This window comes from Kogia breviceps, chromosome 6 (assembly GCF_026419965.1).
Source record: "Kogia breviceps isolate mKogBre1 chromosome 6, mKogBre1 haplotype 1, whole genome shotgun sequence".
NCBI classification, from domain to species: domain Eukaryota; kingdom Metazoa; phylum Chordata; class Mammalia; order Artiodactyla; family Physeteridae; genus Kogia; species Kogia breviceps.
The window spans coordinates 63,052,891-63,078,471 of record NC_081315.1 but is presented as its reverse complement, the minus strand read 5'-3'; the positions used below and the strand labels follow the sequence as shown (position 1 = coordinate 63,078,471).

General features: G+C 41.1%; 1 protein-coding gene across 2 annotated transcripts in view; it reads right to left on the bottom strand.

Annotated features, from left to right (window-relative positions):
- Positions 1–441: 441 nt before the first annotated feature.
- Positions 442–25,581, bottom strand: part of ENOPH1 (enolase-phosphatase 1) — a 36,576-nt gene continuing 11,436 nt past the window's right edge. For both annotated transcript variants that reach the window (XM_059067541.2, XM_059067542.2), the window contains exons 2-6: positions 13,570–13,671; positions 11,707–11,909; positions 9,521–9,653; positions 7,484–7,607; positions 442–1,547 (exon numbers count right to left, since the gene is read on the bottom strand). In XM_059067541.2, the coding sequence (XP_058923524.1) occupies positions 1,408–1,547; positions 7,484–7,607; positions 9,521–9,653; positions 11,707–11,909; positions 13,570–13,671 (702 nt within the window). In that variant the 3' untranslated portion in view covers positions 442–1,407. The remainder of the gene's footprint in view (positions 1,548–7,483; positions 7,608–9,520; positions 9,654–11,706; positions 11,910–13,569; positions 13,672–25,581) is intronic.

Here is a 25,581-nt window from a genome sequence, read left to right as displayed (position 1 = left end):
ACTAAACTAAAATTCTTATTTGTCCAATCCCTCTTCAGTTTCTCTTCTGCTTATGGCAGTAAGCAAACCTACATAAAACTGAGCGAAGGAACTTCCCTGATGTAGCAGTGGTTAAGAATCCACCTGCCAATGCAGGGGACACGGGTTCGATCCCTGGCCCGGGAAGATCCCACATGCCACAGAGCAACTAAGCCCGTGCGCCACAACTACTGAGCCTGCGCTCTAGAGCCCTCAAGCCACAACTACTGAGCCCGCGAGCCACAACTACTGAAGCCCACATGCCACAAGAGAGGCCACCGCAATGTGAAGCCTGCACACCGCAACAAAGAGTAGATCCCGCTCGCCGCAACTAGAGAAAGCCCGTGCACAGCAACAAAGACCCAACGCAGCCAAAAATAAATAAATATAATAACTAAATTTATTAAAAAAAACACAACTGAGTAAAGAAGAAAATGTTTTTATTAATTACCACATGAAATTGACATGACATCCTATTAGACTAAACTAGGATAAATAATGCTGTTATAAAATTTACATTTCTCACATCCATTTCAGAGAAAATATTAGATATTAGGGCTCTTCTAGGTCTTATGGACAAATTTCAACAAACCTTTTAATAGTAAACAGCAATTAACATACGTTCTCAAACTGTGCTGAGAAGTAGTTAGCAAGATTAACTCTGAAATCTATGATAACTGTCAGGATTAGGACTGTTTTGTTAAACATTAGGAAGCACATTTCTATTTTCGCTGTGACATTAGTGCATCTTTTTCACTAGTAAGGCAACTGCTTGCTATGGGTACCACAATGATTAGCAAGTTTCTTAAGTAACAGATATATGATTAATCAAGACTCAAATGAGTTTCCTTTCCCAACTTTGCTCTCTTTTGGAGCAGAAACAAATAGCTTTGTCATTGTAAATAGGGAGGTTAATAGCTTGAAATTCAGTTGCTGTAATCTTCTAACTCACAATTTAAAAGGGGAGTAGATTATTACTAGGAATGTCTTTGAAATGCTTCTAGTTTTTAAAATAACAAGGCTTCTGAGTAACTTCTCAAACCTACCTTTCTATTTTGGTACATGATTTGATAAACATAACAAATTTGACCTGTATAGTAGTAATTTCTTCTATCAACTATATCTTGCCCTCAATAATGGTTAGAGTTGTGGTTTCAAAGAATTTCTACATATAAAGTATCATCTTTAAATAAGTTTCCTTTTCACTGAACTGAGATTTTTTTTCCCACTTACGTGCTTGTGAAAGGTAATTTGAACATACACACACTTACATACCTTATGTATGTGTATATATGTATTTTTTAAGCAAGTTACTTTTACCATTAGAATAAAACTAGACTACAGGGACAACTCTGTGAAGACAGTTTGGTCTTCCTTAGAACTCCTCCTCTAGGTTGAGGAAGGCAGGTACAGTTCACTGAAGGACGTGATGAGGCTGAAGTAAGTCTTCTCATCATCTGTTAACCCCGCGTTGCCAGGTCTCACCACCACAGCTACGTGCACGTCAGCTTCCTCAGCAGCGCTGGCCTCTGCGAAAATCCAAATATGTGTCAGAAATGGCAGAATATGATGTTTGGGATTTGCTTCCAAATAATCAGAGGGATGTGGGAATGTAAGAAATAAGTCTGGTCCAGACTTGACAACTGTTGAAGGTAAAAGACAAGCACAGGGGGTGGACTTATTATTCTTTTCTATAATTTTTAATTTTTCCATAAAATTTTTTTTCAAATGCGTAACTAACTGTACTGACAGACTAGGAGGGCAGTGTGTCCTAGACTTCTAAGCTTTACTAAGTACTTATGAATGCACAAAGACAGAGCCATGTCCACAGCTTTCTTCCATTCCCTCCCATCAGTCCTACAGAGAACTGAGCTGTTCCCCAAAGGACAGGCTGTCAGGACTAATACCAATTAAGTAGATATGGGGCAAATGGAATCCCAGGATCTAATCAGGCTGAAATACCTACTCTCACACCTGGAACCCAAACATGTCATGCCCATCCTTTTTGTCTGGCGAATGCCTACTCTTCAAAATTCAGTTCAAAGATTCTATCTTCTAGAGCTACTACCATCTATATTAGAGCATCCTATGTGCTCCACTAACATCCTGTATTTAGTCCTATCAAGACAATATGATTTGACATATTATTATCTGTTGTCTCTCTCCTTATTGGACTAAGAGTGTTTTAAGATCAGTGATTGCGTGGAAGTAAAAACAGGACTAGTCAAATGAAACTAAGTAAGCTCTGTATTTGAGGGGATATCTCTAATATGTCTTGGGTTATGTACCCCTCCTCATTTTGTGTCCATCTGAAAGATAATAGCTAATACCTTGTATTAATTTAGCACCTACTATGTGCCAGGTACTATTCTAGGACCAGAGATATGTGAACAAAACAAAGTTCCTGCTTTCCTGGAACTTCCATCCCCATCTAAATCTTCACAACAACCCTGAGGTTGTTAGTATTACTATCTCCATTTTACAGATACAGAAACTGAGAGCTAGCAAGTGGTAGAGCTGAAATTTGAAATCGTGTGTCAGACTCTGTGGTCTGTGCTCTAGAACAAATTATGGCCCACCGCCTGTTTTTGTAAACAAGGTCTTATTGGAATACAGTCACACCCACTCACTTATGTACTATCTGTGGCTGCTTTTGCATTACAAGGATCAGAGTTGAATAGTTACTATCTGGCCCTTTATAGCAGTGGTCCCCAACCTTTTTGGCACCAGGGACTGATTTCATGGATGACAATTTTTCCACGGACCGGGGTAGTGGGAGGGGGATGGTTCAGGTGGTGATGCGAGCGACGGGGAGCGGCAGATGAAGCTTCACTCGCTCGCCCACCGCTTACCTCCTGCTGTGCGGCCCGCCTCCTAACAGAGGGTGGGGGACCCCTGCTTTACCGAACAATTTTTTTTTTTTTTTTTTTTTTTCCAGTACGCAGGCCTCTCACTGTCGCGGCCTCTCCCGTTGTGGAGCACAGGCTCTGGACGCGCAGGCTCAGCGGCCATGGCTCACGGGCTCAGCCGCTCCGCGGCATGTGGGGTCCTCCCGGACCGGGGCACGAACCCGTGTCCTGTGCATCGGCAGGTGGACTCTCAACCACTGTGCCACCAGGGAAGCCCTTTACCGAACAATTTTGCCAACTCCTGCTCTAGAGCTTTGCTGCTTTGAGTGTAGTCCCTGGACCAGCAGTGTGGAAATCACGTGGAAACTTGTCAGAAATACAGAATGTCAGGTTCCCCAATGTGCAACTACTGAATGAGGACCTGCAATTTAACAAATGACTCCTCTGCACAGAGAGTAAGTTTTGATCAGAAATTTCAAGGAAAGGGCTTCCCTGGTGGCACAGTGGCTGGGAGTCCGCCTGCTGATGCAGGGGACATGGGTTCGTGCGCCGGTCTGGGAAGATCCCACATGCTGCGGAGAGGCTGGGCCCGTGAGCCATGGCCGCTGAGCCTGTGCTCCGCAACGGGAGAGGCCACAACAGTGAGAGGCCCGCGTGTACATGTGCAAACAGTAGGAGAATGGACACAGGACACAGGTCTGTGGTCACAGAGATGGGGCATACTTGGGCAGATAGAGCAAAAGTGGGGAAGAATCTGAAACACATTCTTTGCAATTCAGATCTGGTGTAATAAGAAACCCCAGTAGTTTCTCAACCTGTGAAAAACAGCCAGAGCAACGGAATGCATTAATTAAAGGGCAGCAGTACTAAGAAAACGTAAATGGGGCAGAGCTGTCTCTTCCACCTACCCACCTCTTATGAAAGGACTGTTACCTCCCAGAGCAAAAACAGTGCTCCAAAATCCCCTCCTCAGGCAAATTCTGCAGATGCCATTCACTCCAGCAACAAAGGCACTGCCTTCCACGCACCCCAAGTTCCCAGCCTGGCTGCCTCAAGCACAGTCCTCTGAACCAGCAACCCAAGATCTCAACCAAGTTGAGTCATCACGATCCATGTGGGACTTACTAGTTAGTGACCGTTCCACATTCAGCCTCTTACCAAGATCACCACGGGGCAAGTTTTTGTCCTTAAGCATCTATTTGCTCTTTTCATATATTACTGAGACACTTATCTAATAATACTTGTTGACTTCAAACCCTGGACCTCTTTTTTCTTTTCCTCCAAAGGGAAAAAGTCTTTCAGTTCTCTCTTTTATACTTGAGTATTATTTGAGATATCAACTTAGTCTTCCACTCTGCCTTGGCAGTGGAAGTCTGGACACGTGCAACTAAAACACAGGATCAGAGACAATAGAAAAGAGCAAGGCAGGCAGTCAGGTGCCTGGCCCTGTCCCAGCTACAGGTGAGCCCGGGTCTGGCTTTTTTACTGCCTAAGCAGGAGTGGGGCTGGCAGAAGATGAGGGGCAGGAATAAAACCTCCTTGCAGAGGACTCAAGGAAGAGACAACTTGGAGATTACCTCTAGTCTCTAAAGAGAATAGGAATAATTTCTGGGACTGCAACTTAAGGATATGGTTTAAGTGAAAAGATAAAGACTTGAAATTATAGATGTACTATAATGGCAACTAGAAAAAAAGTGTGGCTAAAGACAAGAATATGAAGAAACTGTAAGTGGTCTTTGGGCAGGGGTTACAATTATTAGCGGTAACCAAAAAGCAGGGAATAAGGCGAGGGTATGGGGATCACAGGTTGAATCATGCATTCAATCCCAGAATACTTGGGACAGGCTGACTTTGTGGGGAGCTCCAGCCACAAAGCAGATCTCTAATTCTAAGCCTGCAGACACTCACCGTTCAAAATGCTAGCAGAGGGCTTCCCTGGTGGCGCAGTGGTTGAGAGTCCGCCTGCCGATGCAGGGGACACGGGTTTGTGCCCCGGTCTGGGAAGATCCCACATGCCGCAGAGCGGCTGGGCCCGTGAGCCATGGCCGCTGAGCCTGCGCGTCCGGAGCCTGTGCTCCTCAATGGGAGAGGCCACAGCAGTGAGAGGCCCGCGTACCGCAAAAAAAAAAAAAAAAAAAAAAAAAAAAAAAATGCTAGCAGAATTAAATATAGGGCAAACTATGGATTTTCATTTCCAACAGCCCTGTTTACGTGAATGATTAAAGAAAAGCAATTCACAGGTTAAACCAGCTAAACTCACCAGAAAGAGGCCTATTTCCTTTGCATAAGGAGCAAAACAAAGCAAAAAGGTCTTCAAGTTATCATTCCTCACACCTTTATCTACACAGATAGTAAAGCGACCTCCCCAGCCCACCACTCAAAGCCCCAAAAAGCCATTCAAGGAAGAGGGTAAAATGTAGCTTTGAATCAGTAAATGGTTTATACACAGAAATATGACAGGCAAACATGTACAGTACGCTGACAGTTCAAAGCAGAGGCCAGGTGAAATGGCCATTGGTACATAGGTATAGCCTGGCCAGCTGGTTACACAGTGAACCTTGAAGCTGTGTGTCCACGCGTCTGTCTCTCACCTTCAGTGCAGTTAGACACGCAAATGCAAAGCTTTCCAGGATGCAGAAAGATAAGATGACAGTTTGTAGAACCCTTGCACTTTGAGGCTGACCCAAACCAGGACGTGCAGCAGGGGCAGGTCCCCGCTAAATCTACTGAGCTTTCAAAACTCAAAATGACAAATGGCCGTGATTTGCTACCATCTCCCTAGATCAAAAATTCCAGTATAGATTCACCGAGGATTGAAATTTAACAAAGACATTAGCGGTTACTGAATGTCAACTGTACGTCAGGTAAAATTAAGCCTGTCTACCACTCTTTCTCTGGAAAACACATTATGGCTTCTTGAAGGCATTAGATGACCTATGCTGGTTAAGATGCTGGTTAAGATTTTTTTCTTTAAAACTGCTTCACAAATTAGTATATATTTGCTTATATGCCTACAGATCGTACCTAACATGATAAACCAAAGCAGCAGAGAAAGAATATACTCACACACGCTAGCACAGATAAGATGCCTTTGCCAGCAGCCTGGGTTTGCCTTTGGGCGACATCTCTGAAAAGTCCCAGTGAGTGGGAGTGACTCTAGTTCTGCAGGGAGGAATGTCAACTACAGACTGCCGAAGCTGCTTCCACGGGGCCCAGGAGTCCCTCAGAGCCACCAGGTAGGAGAGCGCCCCTGCCCTCTGCCCCTTTTCCCTAATTCCCTTCTTGAGCCTGGTGAAATAGATGTAGTGTATCAGAGCGGCCACAAAGTACACAAAGCCCTGTTCTATGGGTAAACGAAGGGTAAAACTTATGATCCAAGATGAGTGGAAGCAACACAAATAAGTAAAACTATCCTCCAACACAAGTGCAATTACAAATACACCAAAGTAGGACCCCGAGAGACACACAGACTCTAAGGAAAATGACCACAAGATCAAAGGCTGCAGCCAGCTGGGGGAGTCTGGGAAAGCCTCGCCAGCCAGAGGCAGAGACCATCCACCTCCCCCAGCACCCCCCTACCTCTTTGCCTGCTGCTTGCTTCCTTCTTCACTACCAGTTCCTTCTGTAATTCTCTGGAGGACTCATATTCTCACACAGGTAGACGCTTGAGCATATGCTTTACGTTTGGTCAAAACTGCTCTTGAAATCACTTAAATTGCCAATAGAGTACAGTATGTGCTGTTTTATACATTCACTCCTTACAGTGATAATCCATGTGCTAATGCACTGTATATAATATAAAGAGGGCCATGCTGGGCCAGTCTTTAAAAATGAGATCCATGTGCAGTGAGGCTGAGGTTTACAACATGAGGGGCGCCTGGGGACTGAGCCCATCTGAGGGAAGGAAGAAATGAGGCTCCTCCTCGCTGAGGGGCAGTGCTCATCAGCCAGCAGGACAATGAGGCAAAATCGCTCCAACTACAGACTTCTCTCTCTCTCACACACACAATTTTTTTGGCTGAGGGTGTATAGCTGATCTCACTGCTGCTAAGTACATTTTTTTTTTTTTTTCTTTTTGTGGTACGCAGGCCTCTCACCGCTATGGCCTCTCCCGCTGTGAAGCACAGGCTCCAGACACACAGGTCCAGCAGCTACGGCCCACGGGCCCAGCCACTCTGTGGCACGCGGGATCCCCCCCGGACCAGGGCACGAACCCATGCCCACCGCATCGGCAGGAGGACTCCCAACCACTGCGCCACCAGGGAAGCCCTGCTAAGTACATCTGATACAGGTCCACTGTGACTTGACTGTCCTGGACTAGCCACGCATCTACCCTCATACTCCTGGCTGCATGCTCCTTCCCACCCTTATGGCTGGCTGCCTCTGTTATTTCCCCATTTCATGTTAAAAGGAGAATTCAGCTTTCCAATGCCACTTCCCCCAAGGATGGGAAGATGGAGAGGGAGGTGGGTTGGCTGTTTCACTGTTTCCTTTTATAAACCTGCTTCATTTTCCAGGGCTACCCACATAAACTTTCTTTACGAAGGCAAAGCGTTTGCAGTGCCAGGCTCAGCTCCCACCCTGGAGTGTACAGTGCAAGAAGTCAGATTACTCACCTCGGGTAACGTCCGTCAGAAACAAGATGTTGTTGGTTGAGCACCCAATGCTGCTGGCAATCTTTCGATAACTCTCACTCTCCACTTTGTGTCCAATCTTGGTATCAAAGTGACCGTCCACAAGCTGGACACAGAGAAGGGGAAAGAACGATGCTACAAACACACATGCAACCCAGCCCCTCTGTCTTTCATCCCTTTTCTCTGAACTACTCGACAATCATAGTGACTTCATCCACTCAAATATTCCCTGTAAGTCTACTTCATAGAGAACTTTACGGAAGCTACAAAAAGTAAATATAAACTAAGGTTTTATAGAAATAAACATCTGGAAAAAGAAAACTACCAATTCAATGTATATAAGATCATTTTATAATCTTGGTCTTCTTCCATTAGCATTAATTTTATATCCAAAATCTTTTAAAATATATATGCCCTACTTCCTATCCTTAAAACACTATATTCACTCAAACTACTTATTAGACTGGGTTTCACCCAATGAAAGGTTCTCAACATTGTCCTTTTGATCCCAGAATGACCAGATTTCTCTAAACTGCCTAATTAGTAAGCTATTACTTTACTTTCAAGAAACCTTCATTTTCTAGTTAAAACATTTTAAAATTCTACCCAAGAGCTCATATATACCCTTGACATCTTTGAAATAATTGGGGTCAAATATATAACTTACTAATTTAACCAACAGTTATTAAAATAAGTTCACATTTAGGATCAGCTATTACGATGTGATCTTTCGAATATTTTCAGAACTTTTCACAAACTAAAAATAAGCCTAACAAAGATAAATTAAGGTAATATTAATATTGTGATTTTTAAAGTTAAGAATTGTTTTGCATATTTTCTTTCTCTCTCAAGTCTACCTCACACTAAGCAAGTATAAAGTTTTATTACTGAACTCGGAGGGTAATTACTGTGTCCTGTCTACTATCACCTTATTGTCTATTTCATCAGAGAGAGCAGAAAAGAAGCTTATATCTGTATTCAGAGGAGAATAGATAACAAGCAATTAAAGGGTTTTACTACTGATTTAATATTTGACTTAGAACTAAGATGAAAAGCAGGAAAGTAAAATGAGACTATGACAATCTCCAAAGTCAAAGTGTTCTCTGCACATGGTAGAGGGTCAATAAATATTTATTTAAAAAAAAAAGCTGGCTGAGTAAACTACTGTGAATCACTAATCTCAGCCTGCATTCAGTTAGTCAGCATTTCTTTTTAAAGTCCTAAATGTAGTCCCTTTTTCCAATGACTACCCTGTCTTCCAGGGGACGTCGGGACTGTGGGACAGAAAAGCTAGCAGGACTTTTCTCAGGTACAAGGAATGTTAATAGGAGGCCTTAAGTAATCACCGTGTAATAACATGCCCAGTTCTCGTAAAGAAGAATGCTGATTCTGCTAAAATAAAATCTGTCTCTCTCCAAAGCACCAGAAACAAAGGAATCCACCACGTACTCTCCTGCATTCAAGAAGTCTGTGTGCCCTTTTGTGAGGGATAGTGGCATGTGCCACTCTTTTACATCTTACCTAATACTTTAAACAACCAAAAGAAGCCATTAGTTTCCTTTCCTTCGGGTTGATGATTTGCTAATACTGACAAGATAGCTGATTTACAAGCTAGCTTAGGTCTTATTTATCTGTGAGAGATATATATATGGTTCTAATACTACTGTCATCAGAATCACTTAGGGTAGATATTTGAAAATGCAGATTCCCAACCACAGCCCAGACCTGCTGATATAGATTTGCCAGGAAACAGGGCCCAGGGATCTACATTTTTAACAAACTCCCCAGGTGATCCTTATGCACAGCAAAGTTTAAGAACCTCTGATGCAAAGACTGGTACCACAGCTACATTTCACCCTTCCACAATGTATTCCCCAGTTTTTCCACTTCTTTTTTACAACCTGCATAGCATATGTAAATGCAATTATCTGAATGCTGCTTAGCTTATAACTGTAGCACTCACATTCACTGTTTTATGCTTTGATGGTGTCAAAAAAACAAAGTAATCAGGTAGCCTACCTCAAGAATATCTCCCTCTGTAGAATGCCCAAATAACAGTTTCTGTGCCTCTACACTCCCTGAAGAATAGATATACACCTTCATTCCAGCCTCTCTCCATTTCCTGACTGCTGGAACCACATCTTCAAAGAACCTAGAGGGAAGACCACCAAGTTGAAATGAAGGAACACGTTATCCAGCCAAATGAAAAACAGTCAAATAGCTGCCACAAGTTTCTCTATTTGTGTCCAAATGCTCGCCAGGAAAAGCACCTCCATGAGACTGTGAACTCCTGCAGATCTAATGAGCGTGTCCCCAGAGTTCCAGGGTGACAGTAGATTAGAAGCAGTAATTTAGGTCAAGGGGAGAAGAGTTTTTGACAGACAGCCACACTAAAGACAGTAAAAAGTGATTACAGATAAAGAGATAAAATAAGAAAGGAATTTTTTTTAAATTGAAGTATAGTTGATTTACAATGTTGTGTTAGTTTCTTGTGTATAGGAAAGTGATTCAGTCATATATATATATACATATTCTTTTTCAGATTCTTTTCCATTATAGTTTATTATCACAAGATATTGAATACAGTTCCCTGAGAAAGGGATTTTTTGAATTCCCAAGAAATTCAAAAAAGCAAACAACAATACTAGTGTACTGTCGTGTGCCTCTGATATAATTCATGACGAGAAAAGGTTCAATTATGTCCAGTGTGCCTTAAGAGAGCATGGAAATGCTTTTAGAAAGATCTACACCCAAACAATTAAAAAAATGTTAGGAGGCTCAAAGCTATTAATCTTTGATTAGCTAGAGAACAGAACTACATTTCTTGAGAACTAAGAAAACCTTAGGTTTTACTATACAAAAAAAAAAATTATGTAACAAATCAGTTAACAGACATGTACCATTTCACATTAGCTAATCAGCAATGGTTCCTGACAGTCTTGTTCACCAATTCTACAGTGGACAACATCACAGGAGATGGGTGAAAAGAGAAGTACAAGAAACTTGGGATGTGGAACCAGTCATCTATGAAAGATTAACTGGAAAATGTCAGAGAAGTCTTCTACTGGATGAAACAATATTGAGCAAATTGAAGAAAAGAGATTAGCTACTAGTTCCAAACAAGCAGTAACTGTGAATTACTTTGTATGTTACTTTGCACTCAGAGACAGGATTAGTCTATGTTGAATTTGCAGATTGTTATTGCTCCAAAGCAGGGCTTAAACGTCAAAGATGATTTATTTCAAGTCCCTGGTTTTATAATTAAGGAACTAAAACCAGGAGAAGGATGGGCTAACTCCTCTGAGCATCATCTCCTAACTCCAATACTTTGAGTGTTTTACCAAGTGAACTAATTGATATTTATTTCCACATCACTGGCTTATCCTGAAATTCTAAAGCATCCTTAAAAGGTGGAAGCCCCTTGTAAAGTACATAAAGGAATGGCATCTCAGCTGACAGAAAAACAAAAGAAATATAGGCAGCTAGTAACAGTCTTGGATCTTAGGGTTTACATCAGGCAATGCCCTGAAATCCTTAGTGGCAGCAACTTATTAAGACTTCTTAACATAGCAATATAGGACTCACGAGTCTGCTTCGGCAGGAGTGCTCTTAGGAACCCCACAATCAAGACTCCGAGGTCTGGAAGTTGCTGTAAGAGCACAGAACAGAGTGGCACTGCTGACACGGAGTAACCCCTCAGTGACGGGGTGCGTAATTTTATAGCATTCTTACTTCTCTAACAGAGCAGAAAGCAGGTAATCTGACTAACAATCCTGGAAGCAGTCCAACAATGCTGTCACTCATACACTAAGGATCAGATATGACTTAGTTCAAGGAAGTTGCCATTTTCTAAGAAGCTGGGTTTTTTGTGTGTGGGTTCTTTTTGGTTTTTTTGTTTGTTTGTTTTTTAATTGGAGTATAGTTGATTTACATCTAGGAAGCTATTTTAGACTTGGGTTAAAAGTCTCCAACCATCACACAAAGCCAGACACGGGCCTGGGGGATTTATCTGGATGAAATGCTTTATACCAGCTTTGAAAAAACAAAACAAAATAAAACACTCACTTGTTGGAATAAAAAGAATGTTGACTTTATCTACTTTGCAAATCATGCAACTTACACTGAAGAGAGAGAACTAGTGGAAAATGTAAATATTTGCTTTGGTGGCTAGTGAAGTGTTTAGAGTCACTTGAGGAGCTACATACTCTGCTTTCATGCTCCCAGCTTTGAATGCCACCCTCCACATGTGGCCCTGCAGCTGTTTCAGTGCCGTGGTCTTCCGGTCCAGAGACATCTGCCAGCACACGTTATCTACCACGGCCTGGATCATCCGCTGCAGGTCATCCGCCCCATTCCCGGATGCTGCTGGGATCGGAACAGCCCCATCCAGGTGGGAGTCCTCTTCAGCCTTTAAATCATAAAGAGCACAAAATTTATTTCTTACTCATTTTTAAAAAGATCCCTTAAATGATACCTAAAAACTAGCAGACCAACTTTCTCCAACCACCATTAGCACCGAGCCCTGTTAAAATTAAAGTATCCTACGCTTTGGGACTGATATGAATGATTCCTAAAAAAAACTGGATTATAATTAATAAATTTACCTTTCCTGTATCACTAAAGCTGAAACTTAAAGCAAGAGGCATGTTGTGTGTGAGAAAAGAGATAGCACAAAATGATAAAATGTTATAAGACCTGGTTTGTTGATTCACTTACTAGGATCAACAAACCAGGACTTCAATTAAATCGGATCATTTTCTCTGCACTATAACTAACTGAGGAAGAAATAAAGAAAATCTCAGTGAAATTAGTTTATGCCTGGAATTCAAAAGAAGCTAGTGAAGCAATGTCTGGGGTTGGTTTACATTCAGTCTCCTGCAATCTCCCACATCTTGCAAAACCCTAATAGCTATTTAGAAGCTGTTTAGCCTGTGACAATGCGTATGTCCAATCCTTAAAGACTCAATGATTTATATGCTACAATGAGGGAATAAGTATGTATGTTTCAACAACAGGAGTTGAGACAACAACAACAAAAAAGGTAAAGAAGGGAGTGTTTCAGACTAACCCTGAGTTATCTAGAAAATTCAACAAACCCAAATGCCCTATGCCTCAAAGGATGTGACTCTCTTTCCAATCCTAACTTCTAACATTATAGAATTTACAGAAAGCCTTCCACATTGTCCAATGTAGACAATTAACTCAAAGAGAGCCAGAGAGGGCTTCCCTGGTGGCACAGTGGTTGCGGGTCTGCCTGCCGATGCAGGGGACGCGGGTTCGTGCCCCGGTCCGGAAAGATCCCACATGCCGTGGAGCAGCTGGGCCCGTGAGCCATGGCCGCTGAGCCTGCACGTCTGGAGCCTGTGCTCCGCAATGGGAGAGGCCACAACAGTGAGAGGTCCGCGTACCGCAAAAAAAAAAAAAAAAAAGTTAAAAAGAGCCAGAGAGTTAGCTCTGCACAGCATGTAAGACTTTTGTCAATGAAGCAATTTTAATAAGAAAAACAACAGATCGGGAGTTCCACAGCACACAATGTGGAAGGAGAAAGACTGGACACTGGGGAGGGATCAAAGCAGAACAAAGTACATGTAACGAAGGCGGGTATGATGGCTGGGCTGAATGTGAGCTGGGGAGAGAGGTGTGTGAGGGCCCAGGATGTCTGTGGAGGGGCAGTAGGGGCTCACACCATGAGGAGGAGAGAATGGAGAATGAGGTGATGAGGTGTTATCACTTGGAGACATTAATGAAAAATGTGATGAGATGGCACAAGACCCTTTTGCATTCCACCCAGAAATGACTTAGTTTTATAAATACATGATATTTTATGCAACTGAAATAGCTCCAGAAAGAGGCGATTGTAGAGACAACAAACTGCCATTTATGTCATTATATCTGGCCTTTAATTATGTACTGTGAATTCCTAAGCAGGCAAATCAGTACAACGTCCGTGCCCTGTGAATCCAGAGCACTTATTTTAAAATATGCTCAGAGAATATTCTAAGTCTTTAGGCATCCTCAGTTCTAACACCCTTGGGAGTGTAGAAGCAATGGAATAGAAATATCCCAACCTGTTTCCTCAAAAGATTGACATCCTGCTGGCACTCCTCTTCTTCCCAATGTGTCTGCAGATACTCTTTAACATTTTCTTTGATGTAAGGAAATAAAATGTCCTGCATAAAAGTGCAAAAGAAAAAAATAAGAATTAGCTTTAGTGGTTTGCATGAGATCAAGTTCTTCAACAATCTCACCTTAGCTAATTCTAGCAAATAAGACAATGAAAATTTCATTGAAAATACAGAAATTGGTGCTCCGGATATAGGAGTTAGACGGAGACTGAGAAACAAGTAAACTAGATCAAGAGTCAGCACCTATAGCCTATGGGCTAAATCCAATCTTCTCCCATATTTGTAAATGAAGTTTTATTGGAATGTGTCCACACTCATTTGTTTATAGGGTGTCTATGGCCACTTTGGGGCCACAATGCAGAGCTGAGCACTTGTAACCAAGACCATATAGCCCTCAAAGTCTCAACATTTAGTATTCAGTCCTTTACAGAAAAAGTTTGCTGACTCAAACCAGATGGCTAGACTATACATCCTTGAGGACAGGGATCAAGTATACCCTGCTCACAGCTACATCCCCATTGCATACCACAGTACTTGGGACATGCACGTAACTCAAATATCTTGTGACAGAATGATGTCCACGTATGACAAATGTTTTTGTTGTTGTTGTTTTTTAAATTAATTAATTTATTTCTTTATTTTGGATGTGTTGGGTCTTCGCTGCTCCGCGTGGGCTTTCTCTAGTTGTGGTGACCGGGGGCTACTCTTCGTTGCAGTGCGCGGGCTTCTCATTGTGGTGGCTTCTCTTGTTGCGGAGCACGGGCTCTAGGCACGCAGGCTTCAGTAGTTGTGGCTTGCGGCATGTGGGATCTTCCTGGACCAGGGCTTGAACCCCTGTCCCCTGCATTGGCAGGCGGATTCTTAACCACTGAGCCACCAGGGAAGTCCACAAATGTTTTAAAAAAACACCTGATCACGATGATTCTTTCTTGGAAATCAGAATACCTACAGAATTACCCTATGCATTCTGATGTGCTAAACAATTCAGAAATAAATAACCTGTCAGTAATCCATGCATTGGGAACATGATTTTTCTTAGGTCAAAATTTTTACATTTACTTGCAATTGTAGTGTATGTATCTTTTCAAATCCAATTTAACACATTCAGGAAAATATTAGTGTCTACTATATACTAAGATATGCTACTGCGGAATGGAGAAAGGGATTGAAAAGATAAACAAGTCACAATCCCTTTTCTCAATAAGTTTCTGAAGAATCTAGTTGCGGGGATGGGGGATGGAAGGTTAAGAAAGAATTGTAACGTGGTGCAATGGGTGAGACAGAGTATGAGCAGAATGCTGCACAGATCCAGGGCGTAATGGCCCTGCAACAGTCTTAGCAATAGTCTAAAAGGGCTTCCCTGGTGGCACAGTGGTTGGGAGTCCTCCTGGAGATGCAGGGGACACGGGTTCGTGCCCCAGTCCGGGAAGATCCCACACGCCGCGGAGCGGCTGGGCCCGTGAGCCATGGCCACTGAGCCTGCACGTCTGGAGCCTGTGCTCCGCTACGGGAGAGGCCACAACAGTGAGAAGCCCGCGTACCAAAAAAAAAAAAAAAAAAAAATCAGTCTGAAAAAACAGAAAATAAATATATTCTATGAATATAGACACCAGGTATACAATTCAGAGAAGGACTTACATTTTAAGGGAAAGTCTATAATCAAGTAGAATCCAAGAAGTCTGTTTATTTAAATTGATTCACTCATTTATTTATTCAAATATGCACCAAATGCCCAGTACAGGGCAGGCCTTTGTGGCCAGGGCTGAGGATGTAATTGTGTGCAAAACCCATATGTGATCCCTAATCTCAAGGAGACAAGTAGCAGAAACAGACATTAAAGTTAAGGTGGTACTTTAATAAATGGTACAGATGAGAGGTACACAGTACTACTAGGGCATAAAATAGGAAAGTTTGACCTAGTGAGGGAGGTCAAGGAAGGCTTCACCGGAGAAGTGACAACAGAAGTGAGATCTAAAGCAATGATTCTGAAAGTGAGATTCAGGACCCCCGAGGTCCTGAGACCCTTTTAGAGGGCTCCACAAGGTCAAACTATTTTCAAAAAAATACTAAGATGTTATTTGCCTTTTTCACTTTCATTCTTTCAGGAGCGTACAATAGTTTTCCAGAGGCTACACAGGTGCGATATCACAACAGACCCAATGCAGATATGAGAATCCAACCATCTTCCTAGCCCATTTACAAAATGTAAAACAATGTCTAAAACAGTCTTCTAACCATGTTTTCCAAAACAAACAAAATATTCTTCATAAAAATATATTATTTATTAATGTTAACAAATAGGGTTTATTGTTTAAAATGAATAAATACTTTTAAATTTCTCAGTTTTAATTGCTAATATGGTAAATATTGATCAATATAACCCACATAGGGCTTCCCTGGTGGAGCAGTGGTTAAGAACCCGCCTGCCAATGTAGGGGACACGGGTTTGAGCCCTGGTCCAGGAAGATACCACATGCCGTGGAGCAACTAAGCCCGTACGCCACAACTACTGAGCCTGCGCTGTAGGGCCCGTGAGCCACAACTACTGAGCCCGCATGCCACAGCTACTGAAGTCCTCGTGCCTAGAGCCCGAGCTCTGCAACAAGAGAAGCCACCGCAATGAAAAGCCCGCGCACCGCAACGAAGAGTAGCACCCACTCGCTGCAACTAGAGAAAGCCCATGCGCAGCGACGAAGACCCAACGCAGCCATAAATAAATAAATAAATTTATTTTTAAAAAATATATATCCATATATATAACCCACATAAACAAAAGTTCTTTGGGTCCTCAGAAATTTTTAAGCATGTAAAGGAATCCTGAGAATAAGAAGTCTGAGAACCACCAAAGGTGGATAGGACTAACCTGGAGAAGACTGGAGGAGAGAATGTTACACACAGAAAGAACACTGTGGGTAGGGAAAGACTCCCGGTAGTGTGCTTAAAAGGCCCTGGAGACAAGCAATCCTCTTCCCTGCAGAGAGGGCTCACTAAATGTAAAAATAAGAATGGGCTCCAATTCACGAAGCGCCAGCATGTGCCACCGCAGGGTCATTTGTGCCAAACGGCACACCCGGCTTCTTCTGACCAGTAGCAGCCCACCACCCAGCTTTGTGCTGAAAACCACTGATCTGTGTCTTCTCCCTCTCTTCCCTTTCCACTTCCTCCTTATTACAAGCTTCTGTGTCATGAGATTTTCTTAACTACTATTACAATAAAGTGAACAAGGGCAAAAAGGGAAGAAAGAAACTGGCAGAAGGGAGGGGGTAGGGGGATGGGCAAAATAGGTGAAGGGGGTTAAGAGGTACAAACTTCCAGTTACAAAATAAATAAGTCATAGGGATGCAATGTACAGCATAGGGAATATAGTCAATAATACTGTAATAACTTTGTATGGTGACAGATTGAAACTAGACTTATCCTTATTTTGTAGTGTATAAAAATATCAAATCACTATGTTGTATACCTGAAACTAATTTAATATTGTAAGTCAGTGATTCTTCAATTAAAAAAAAAAAAGAGGAAGCTGACAGAAAACTTTTTTCTTTTTCGCGGTAGGCGGGCCTCTCACTGCTGTGACCTCTCCCGTTGCGGAGCACAGGCTCCGGACGCGCAGGCTCAGAGGCCATGGCTCACGGGCCCAGCCGCTCCGCGGCACGTGGGACCCTCCCGGACCGGGGCACGAACCCGTGTCCTCTGCATCGGCAGGTGGACTCTCAACCACTGCGCCACCAGGGAAGCCCAAACAGAAAACTTTTTATTTTATTTCCTGCTAACAGACCTGAGGGATGACATGGTTAGGACATAGTTAGTAAACCATTATGAATAAAACCATGTTTTTTAGTGTGCATAGAATTTCCCTGACTGGAACAAAGGCTTGGCTCCATAATTAGAATTTTTTAACACTTCAGAAGACCCAATTCTAAGTTCAACTTAAATTGCACTCCCAAATGAAAATATACAACACAAGAAAGTTATTTTGGATTTTTTTAAAATGGTAGGACTGAAGTGTTTACCTCTCTTCACAATACGTTTTTCAAATTTCACCTGCCCTAATAAAAATAAAGAAGCCATTCAATTTTGCTTGTTCTCATGGTGCATTCCAGTAAGTAATGGATCACTCAGCAGATTCAGAACAGTGTGATCAGGCAAAATTTTCAGCATACTTGACACAAAAGCTTTGTTTAAGCTCAATAAAAACTCATTTTTGATCTTAAAGAAGGAAAATGAAGAGCTAAGATTGACAGCTTTCCTTTTCTGCAAAAGATTCCTTTTACTGGGCTGATATGCTTCTGATTTTCTTGAAACACTCGGTTTTCTCAGCATGCCCCTCCTCATTCCTTGCTTTCTCCCACTTAGCATCTCTCCTGCACTCATGCACTGTGGCAGGACTGCAAACCCGCCCCCTCTTGAGAGTGCTATCTGAGGAGATGCAGCAGAACCGAAGGCGCACATACACAGCACTTCTTCTCCTAGGCAGACACACATATGCAGAGAAGAAAGTAAAAAAACAGTTTACTGTCCCACTGGGTATGCTGCAAAATAATTGGAAACAACCTCAATCGCCATCAGCTAGAGAATAAATGGGTATATTCATGCTCTAAAACATTACATAGCAGTTAAAAATGAACGTACTAAAATTGTATTTATCAACATGAACATAAACTCTAACATATGAATAAAACTCTAATACAAAATGGGATGTGCTCAGGGCCTCCATTATAGCTGTAATGTTCTATTTCTTTAAGATCCGAAACAAACATAATATGAAGGTTTAATTAGCTTTGTGGTCGGGTGCATAGTCATTACATTAATCTTTATCCTTGCTTGTTTTAAATGGGTTACAATTAAAAAACAAACGAGCCACCTTTGATCCCTCTTCCTACACCTTTCTCATTTGGTCCTTCTCCTCCAGCGTCCAGCCTCCATTACTCCCCAAGCAACTGGAATATTCCCCAGGGAAAACTTCTGGTCAGATTCAGGGCCACCCAGTAACTGAAGAGTTGAAGTACTCAAAAAATTTCTAAACGCATGCAGTGCTGTATTATTTACTTTGTGCTTCACAAAGTTGAATTTCTTATATCCAGCTTTATTGGTACCAAGAACAATTCATGACGAGCCTGTTAATCCTGAGAGCCCAGGTCCTTAATCTCTGTGGGAGAACAGAGTACAGACTACAGGCAGCATGCCAGGCTGGGGTCCTACCTCTGTCTTTTACTAGCTGTGTTCAAGTAACTTAAACTCTTTGAGCCTGTTTTCTCATCTGCTAAACGGCAATGACAATACCAAGCAAAGTCACTGCAGTCATTAGAGATAATCAGGTGAAAGCACCCAGTACCTTATCACTAATTATATACTCCAGCACAAACATTTAAACTGGGCAAGGATCACCTTTACCCCAATTTAGTGATAAATAATTGCAGAGAAGTCCCCAGAGGATAAATCACAAAGACAACCAACTCATTCATTCAACATTTACTGAGGACCTATTGAGTGCCAGACATTTCTGATAACAGAGTTATAAACCAGAGACCCTCTCCTCAGAGAACTCACAGAAATAAAAGGTGAAGATTTCAAACAATTGTAAATTTTTAGGAAAAGCTTTAGAAATTACTTTAGAACTCCTGGTCATCCAATTTGCCTCTTTCCTCTATCCATAAAACTCCCCTTTGCACTAATACACAAAGGCAGGCAATGAAGCTTGAACTTAGTATAAATGGAATTGGCATGCTAGGAGATCGAACAGTCTATTTTAGTGCAAAACTGTTACTGCATAACAAAAGTACATGGGGCAAATAACTAAATTGTGAAGATTTTATGCATTCTTTAAATATACTTATTGAGCATCTATCATGCAAAATAAAATGGCTTCAAGTTGCTTATTTTTAAAAGCCAATAATTACATCATAGCCTGATATGTACTATGATACCAGATAAGAATGCTCTAAAAATACTTTTTAAAGTTAGTACTTACTGCCCAAACCTGCCCATTGAAAATTTTCAGGCTTTAAAATTAATTCCAGAAATAACTGTGATGATAAATACTTTAAATTCAGTTATAGTTATAATTCATTTATAGATAACTTCAGAATTCTGTAGTATGTAAAAATGCTACAATAAACCCAGGATTCTATAAGCTTGTAAAATATTTTTAGTTCACCAGTCACCTACGGGGTTGTTACAGTAGTACATATAACAAAAGGCTATAGAACTAAATGAAAGTACTTGTCTTTCAGGGGACTATGATTAAATTCCACTAAATGTTAGATGGGATACTCTGCAAGCAGAAATTTATATTATTCTACACAGCTTAACGACAGCATTCTGAAAAAGCTCCATTAGGGCTACAATATTTCTGACGATCGAATTAAAGAAGTTGCCTCATAAATGTTCAGAAGTCCAAATATGGATTTGCTTTATAGTCAAGTGGCTGTTTTAATGAAAATGTCATAGAATCAATAAAAATAAAATTGTTGCTATAATATTTACTCAAGTCTCCTTTGAAGAAAATGGGTAATAAAAAAGTAATGGGTAATACTACTGCTATTTAAAGAAACTATTTTAAAAGGCTTCCAAAGGAACCACACAGTTCAAATTATTTATAGTATTTGAGAACTTAATATTTTTCCAGCCAGAAAATTAAACAACACAAAGGCAATATTGGTGGGCTATTATTTCTGTATTAATCTCAGAGGATAAAAAGCAAAGGAAGGGACTTCCCTGGTGGCACAGTGGTTAAGAATCCGCCTGCCAATGCAGGGGACATGTGTTCAATCCGATCCCTGGTCCGGGAAGATACCACATGCCACGGAGCAACTAAGCCAGTGAGCCGCAACTACTGAGCCCATGCACCACAACTACCGAAGCCCGTGTGCCTAGAGCCTGTGCTCCACAACAAGAGAAGCCACCGCAATGAGAAGCCCATGCTCGCCACAACTAGAGAAAGCCCACGCGCAGCAACGAAGACCCAACGCAGCCAAAAATTAATTAATTAATTAAGTTTTTAAAAAAGCAAAGGAAAATCAAGTAGCTTGATGGATGTTAAAAACAAATCACGGGCTTCCCTGGTGGCGCAGTGGTTAAGAATCCGCCTGCCGATGCAGGGGACACAGGTTCGTGCCCTGGTCCGGGAAGATCCCACATGTCGCGGAGCAAGTAAGCCCGTGAGCCATGGCCGCTAGGCCTGCGCGTCCGGAGCCTGTGCTCCGCGACGGGAGAGGCCACAGCAGTGAGAGGCCCGCATACCGCAAAAAAAAAAAAAAAAAAAAAAAAAAAAAAAAAATCACAATTCTTGGGACTTCCCTGGTGTTCCAGTGGTTAAGACTCCATGCCCCCTATTCAGGGGGCCCAGGTTCAATCCCAGGTTGGGGAACTAAGATCGCACGTACCGCAACTAAGCCTGCACGCCGCAACAAAGACCCAGCACAGCCAAAATTAATTAATTAATTAATTTTTTAAAAATTCACATTCTCTAAATAAAAAATAAAAAATAGAGCATAATCGTATTTTCGGAAATGTCTAACAGATAAAACAAAATCTAAGAGAATATGGACATAAAGGTTTACAAAGGTTTCTCTGGGTCATGCGGTACCTAGGGGAGAAAAAACCACCTTTTTTTTGACATATCTATTTTACAGTGAAAGTGTATAGTCTTTTTTTAAGATTAAAAAAAATTTTTTATTGGAGTATAGTTGACTTACAGTGTTGTATTAGTTTCTCCTGTACAGCAAAGTGAATCAGTTATGCATATACATATAACCACTTTTTTTAAGATTCTTTTCCCATATAGGTCATTACAGAGTATTGAGTCCCCTGTGTTATACAATAGGTCCTTATTAGTTATCTACTTTATGTATAGTAGTGTGTATATGTCAATCTCAATCTCGCAATTTATCCCTTCCCCACCTTCCCCTGCTGGTAATCTTAAATGTGTTTTCTACATCTGTGACTCTATTTCTGTTTTGTAAATAAGTTCATTTGTATCATTCTTTAGATTCCACATATAAGTGATAATTATATGATGTCTTTCTCTGTCTGACTTACTTCACTTAGTATAATCATCTCCAGGTCCATCCATGTTGCTGCAAATGGCATTATTTCATTCTTTTTTATGGCTGGGTAATATTCTATTGCATATATATACCACATCTTCTTTATCCATTCACCTGTTGCTGGACATTTAGGTTGCTTCCATGTCTTGGCTACTGTAAATAGTGCTGCTATGAACATTGGGGTGCATGTATCTTTTCAAAATAGTTTCCTCTGGATATATGCCCAGGAGTGAGATTACTGGATCATATGGTAGTTCTATTTTTAGGTTTTTAAGGAACCTCCACACTGTTCTCCATAATGGTTGTATCAATTTACATTCCCACCAACAGTGTAGGAGGGTTCCCTTTACTCCACACCCTCTCTAACATTTATTGTTTGTAGACTTCTTTTTTTTTCTTTTTCTTGGCTGTGCCACACAGCACGTGGGATCTTAGTTCCCTGACCAGGGATCGAACCCATCCCCCCTGCAGTGGAAGTGCAGGGCCCTAACCACTGGACTGCCAGGGAATGCCCTGTAGACCTTTTGATGATGGCCATTCTGACTAGTGTGAGGTGATACCTCATTGTAGCTCTGATTTGCATTTCTCTGATAATTAGTGATGTTGAGCATCTTTTCATGTGCTTTTTTTGGGCCATCTATATGTCTTCTTTGGAGAAATGTCTATTTAGATCTTCTGCCCATTTTTTGATTGGGTTGTTTTTTGTTTCTTTTTTTTTTTGACATAGAGCTGCATGAGCTGTTTGTATATTTTGGAGATTAATCCCTTGTTGGTAGCTTCATTTGCAAATATTTTCTCCCATTCTGTGGGTTGTTTTTTCATTTTGTTTATGGTTTCCTTTGCTGTTCAGAAGCTTTTAAGTTTAATTAGCATATTCTTTTCTTAAATTGAGATATAACTGACATATAACACTGTATTAGTCTCAGGTGTACAACATATTGGTTCAATATTTGTATGTATTGTGAAATGATCACAATAAGTCTAGTTGACATCAATCACGACACAGTTAAAACAAAGTTTTTCTCTTGTGATGAGAACTTTTAAGATCGACTCTCTTTGCAACCTTCAGATATACAATACAGTATCATTAACTCTAGTCACTGTGTCATATATTACATCTCCATGACTTATTTGTTTTATAACTGGAAATCTGTACCTGCTTGAACACTTCTAACAATGGAAAATTTACTACTTCTTGGAGTGGCTCATGCCATCCATCAGAGTGTTTCAGCAGTTGTGGTATTAGAATTACTCCTTAAATATCCTTCCTGAAGACCATACTAGGAACTACCAAAAGAAGTTTCAGTGCTCTGGCTGCTACAAAGGGCCACTGGGGCTCAGAAACTATAACTTTGCTGTCCCTATTTTCAAGGGGTAAGCAGAGACATAACCGTTCCCCTTTGAAAGCTGAAGCCTTTAGGAATGAACATTAGATTTCATCATCTGCATTCAAAAAGAATTAGTAAAATGTGTTGCTCATAAGACAAGTGTCTTCTAAATCCCATTAAGAAGATTAAACTGTAATTAAAGAAAGATAAACTATAAACTAATTCATTGCAATGAATCATCTCACAAAGAAAGGTTATCATTACAAGGGGCTCGTAGTTGGGGTAAGGTTTTAAAAAGAAGCACAAAGACAGAAAGAATATCAGTATCTCATGAGTTGCAGAGAGGGAACCCTGACTGGCTCTAGGATGGAGTCCTAGTCCCTATGAGTAGAGAAGACAGGGAAGGAACTGACATTTACTTCCTTGAATCCACCTATCATCTGTGCAAGGTGACCCCTTTGAATAGATGAAGAAGTTGAGGTTCAAAAAGGTTTCACTCTATACTGAATAGTGTCAACTTCAGAAAATACATATGTAGAACACATATACTGGGACAAAATACACTAAACTGTTGATCAATTACCGAATGGTTAAGATATGGTGATCTCTATTTTCCTTTTTATATGTTCACCTTCCAGATTGCATCTTAGTCTATTGTACTTTTTAAATCATGATGCTATTTAATAGAAGAGGCTGATCTGAAAAATCAAAAATCTAAAATCCAATGAAATAAATGTATGTAATTTGCCCATGAAAAAAAAGAGATCTCTTTAAAGTTCTTATTTATCATTCATATTGTTTAAAAATAATTAAACTTGAAAAAAGCACCTCTTAAAGAGTGTTGTATCAGTTTCTTATGGCTGCTGTAACAAATGACTTCAAACTGTGAGGCTGAAAACAGATGTTTATTCTCTTGCAGTTCTGGGGGCCAAAAATCTGAAATCATAATGTTGACAGGGCCTGATTCCCTTCAAAGACTCTAGAGAGGTTCCATTCCTTGCCGCTTCCGTTTTCTGGTCTTGTAGCTGCATCGCTCCGATCTCTGACTTTGTGCTCACACTGCCCTCCTCCTTCTCTGTGCATCTACCTTCCCTGTGTTTCTTATAGGACACTTGGCATTGAACTTAGGGCTCACCATATAATCAAGGGTGATTTCTCCATCTTTGTAATACTCCTTTTTTCCAGTAAGTTAACATTCATAGGTTCCAGGGATTAGGAAATGGATATCTTTTGGGGGGCTATCATTCAGCCCACTACGGCTGGCTTATTTTATCATCGTATAATCAGTATTATATTTCCAATTAGGAACACCATTTTTGAAAGCAGATTCTAATAAGACATGACAGATTAAGTGACTATGATGTATATTTGAAGACTGTATAGTAATGCCACATGTTTCAATATTGAGGATGAATGCTAATATGAAGTATGTTACTGGGTTACATTAAATTCCTTGAATGCTGTTTTATTTTAACAGAACATTGCTTGATAAAATAAAACCATTTTATTGTCCAAAAAAAAAAGGTTTCACTACTGGTACAAAGTAAAGACAAGACTCAAACCCAGGTCTATTGAATTCTAATGCCTGAGCCTATCCAGCTCTGTGGGTGAATGACTTTGGGGACGACAACTCATTAGGGTCACCCAAATCCCTGGATACTGATGTTATATTCTCTATAGAAACTTCTAATACCATTTTTCTCAAAGAGATTTGTACTAAAAAGAATGAGAGATTTTGGTTCACCTGGCAGTTCTGTAATAGTTCTAATAAGCAGGAATAATATGAGTAATCGTAGTAATAGTGGGAATAACTTTCAACACTGACTAAGCCCTCACTATTCCAGGCACTTCTCATTCTACAGTCAATCCTCAGTGATCTCATCTAATCCATGATTTTAAATACCATCTGTTGCTGATGACCCCCAAATCCACAGCTTTAGCCTGGACCTCTTCCCTGAACTCCAGAATGATTTTTTTCCAGCTGCCTACCCCAGATCTCCACTTGGATGTCTGAAACTAAACTCTTGCTTCTAGCCCTTAATCCTACTCCTCCCACATCTCCCCCATCTCAGTAAGTGGCAGCTCCATCCTGCCAAGATGCTCAGGCCAAAAGCCTTAGAGTCCTGTTTGACTCCTTTTTCTCTCACATGCCACATCCAACCAATTCATCAGCAAATGAGTCAGCCCTACCTACAAAATACATCCAGAATCTTATCACTTCTCACCATCTGCCACTGTTCCCAAGGCACTCCAAGTTTACTCAATGAATTGATTAATGAATGGCCTGAATTATGTCATTTCAATCCTCATAATAGCTCTATGAAGCAAGTGCCCTTATTTCCTCCATTTCACAAGGACACATAAAGGTTAAGTATAAATTAAGAAACTACGGTTATAGTTTATCAAACAGGCCTTTTTTTTTAGTTTGAAGAGTCAGATCCCCAGAACCCGATCATCCCAGGAGAAGGGATCTAATTAGCTTACTGGACCCACACAAGGCCCGGGGCAGGAGTCAGCCAGCCTCGCGGAGCACACCAGGTTAGCTGCCAAATGCCGATCTAACCAGGAGCTCCTCCTCT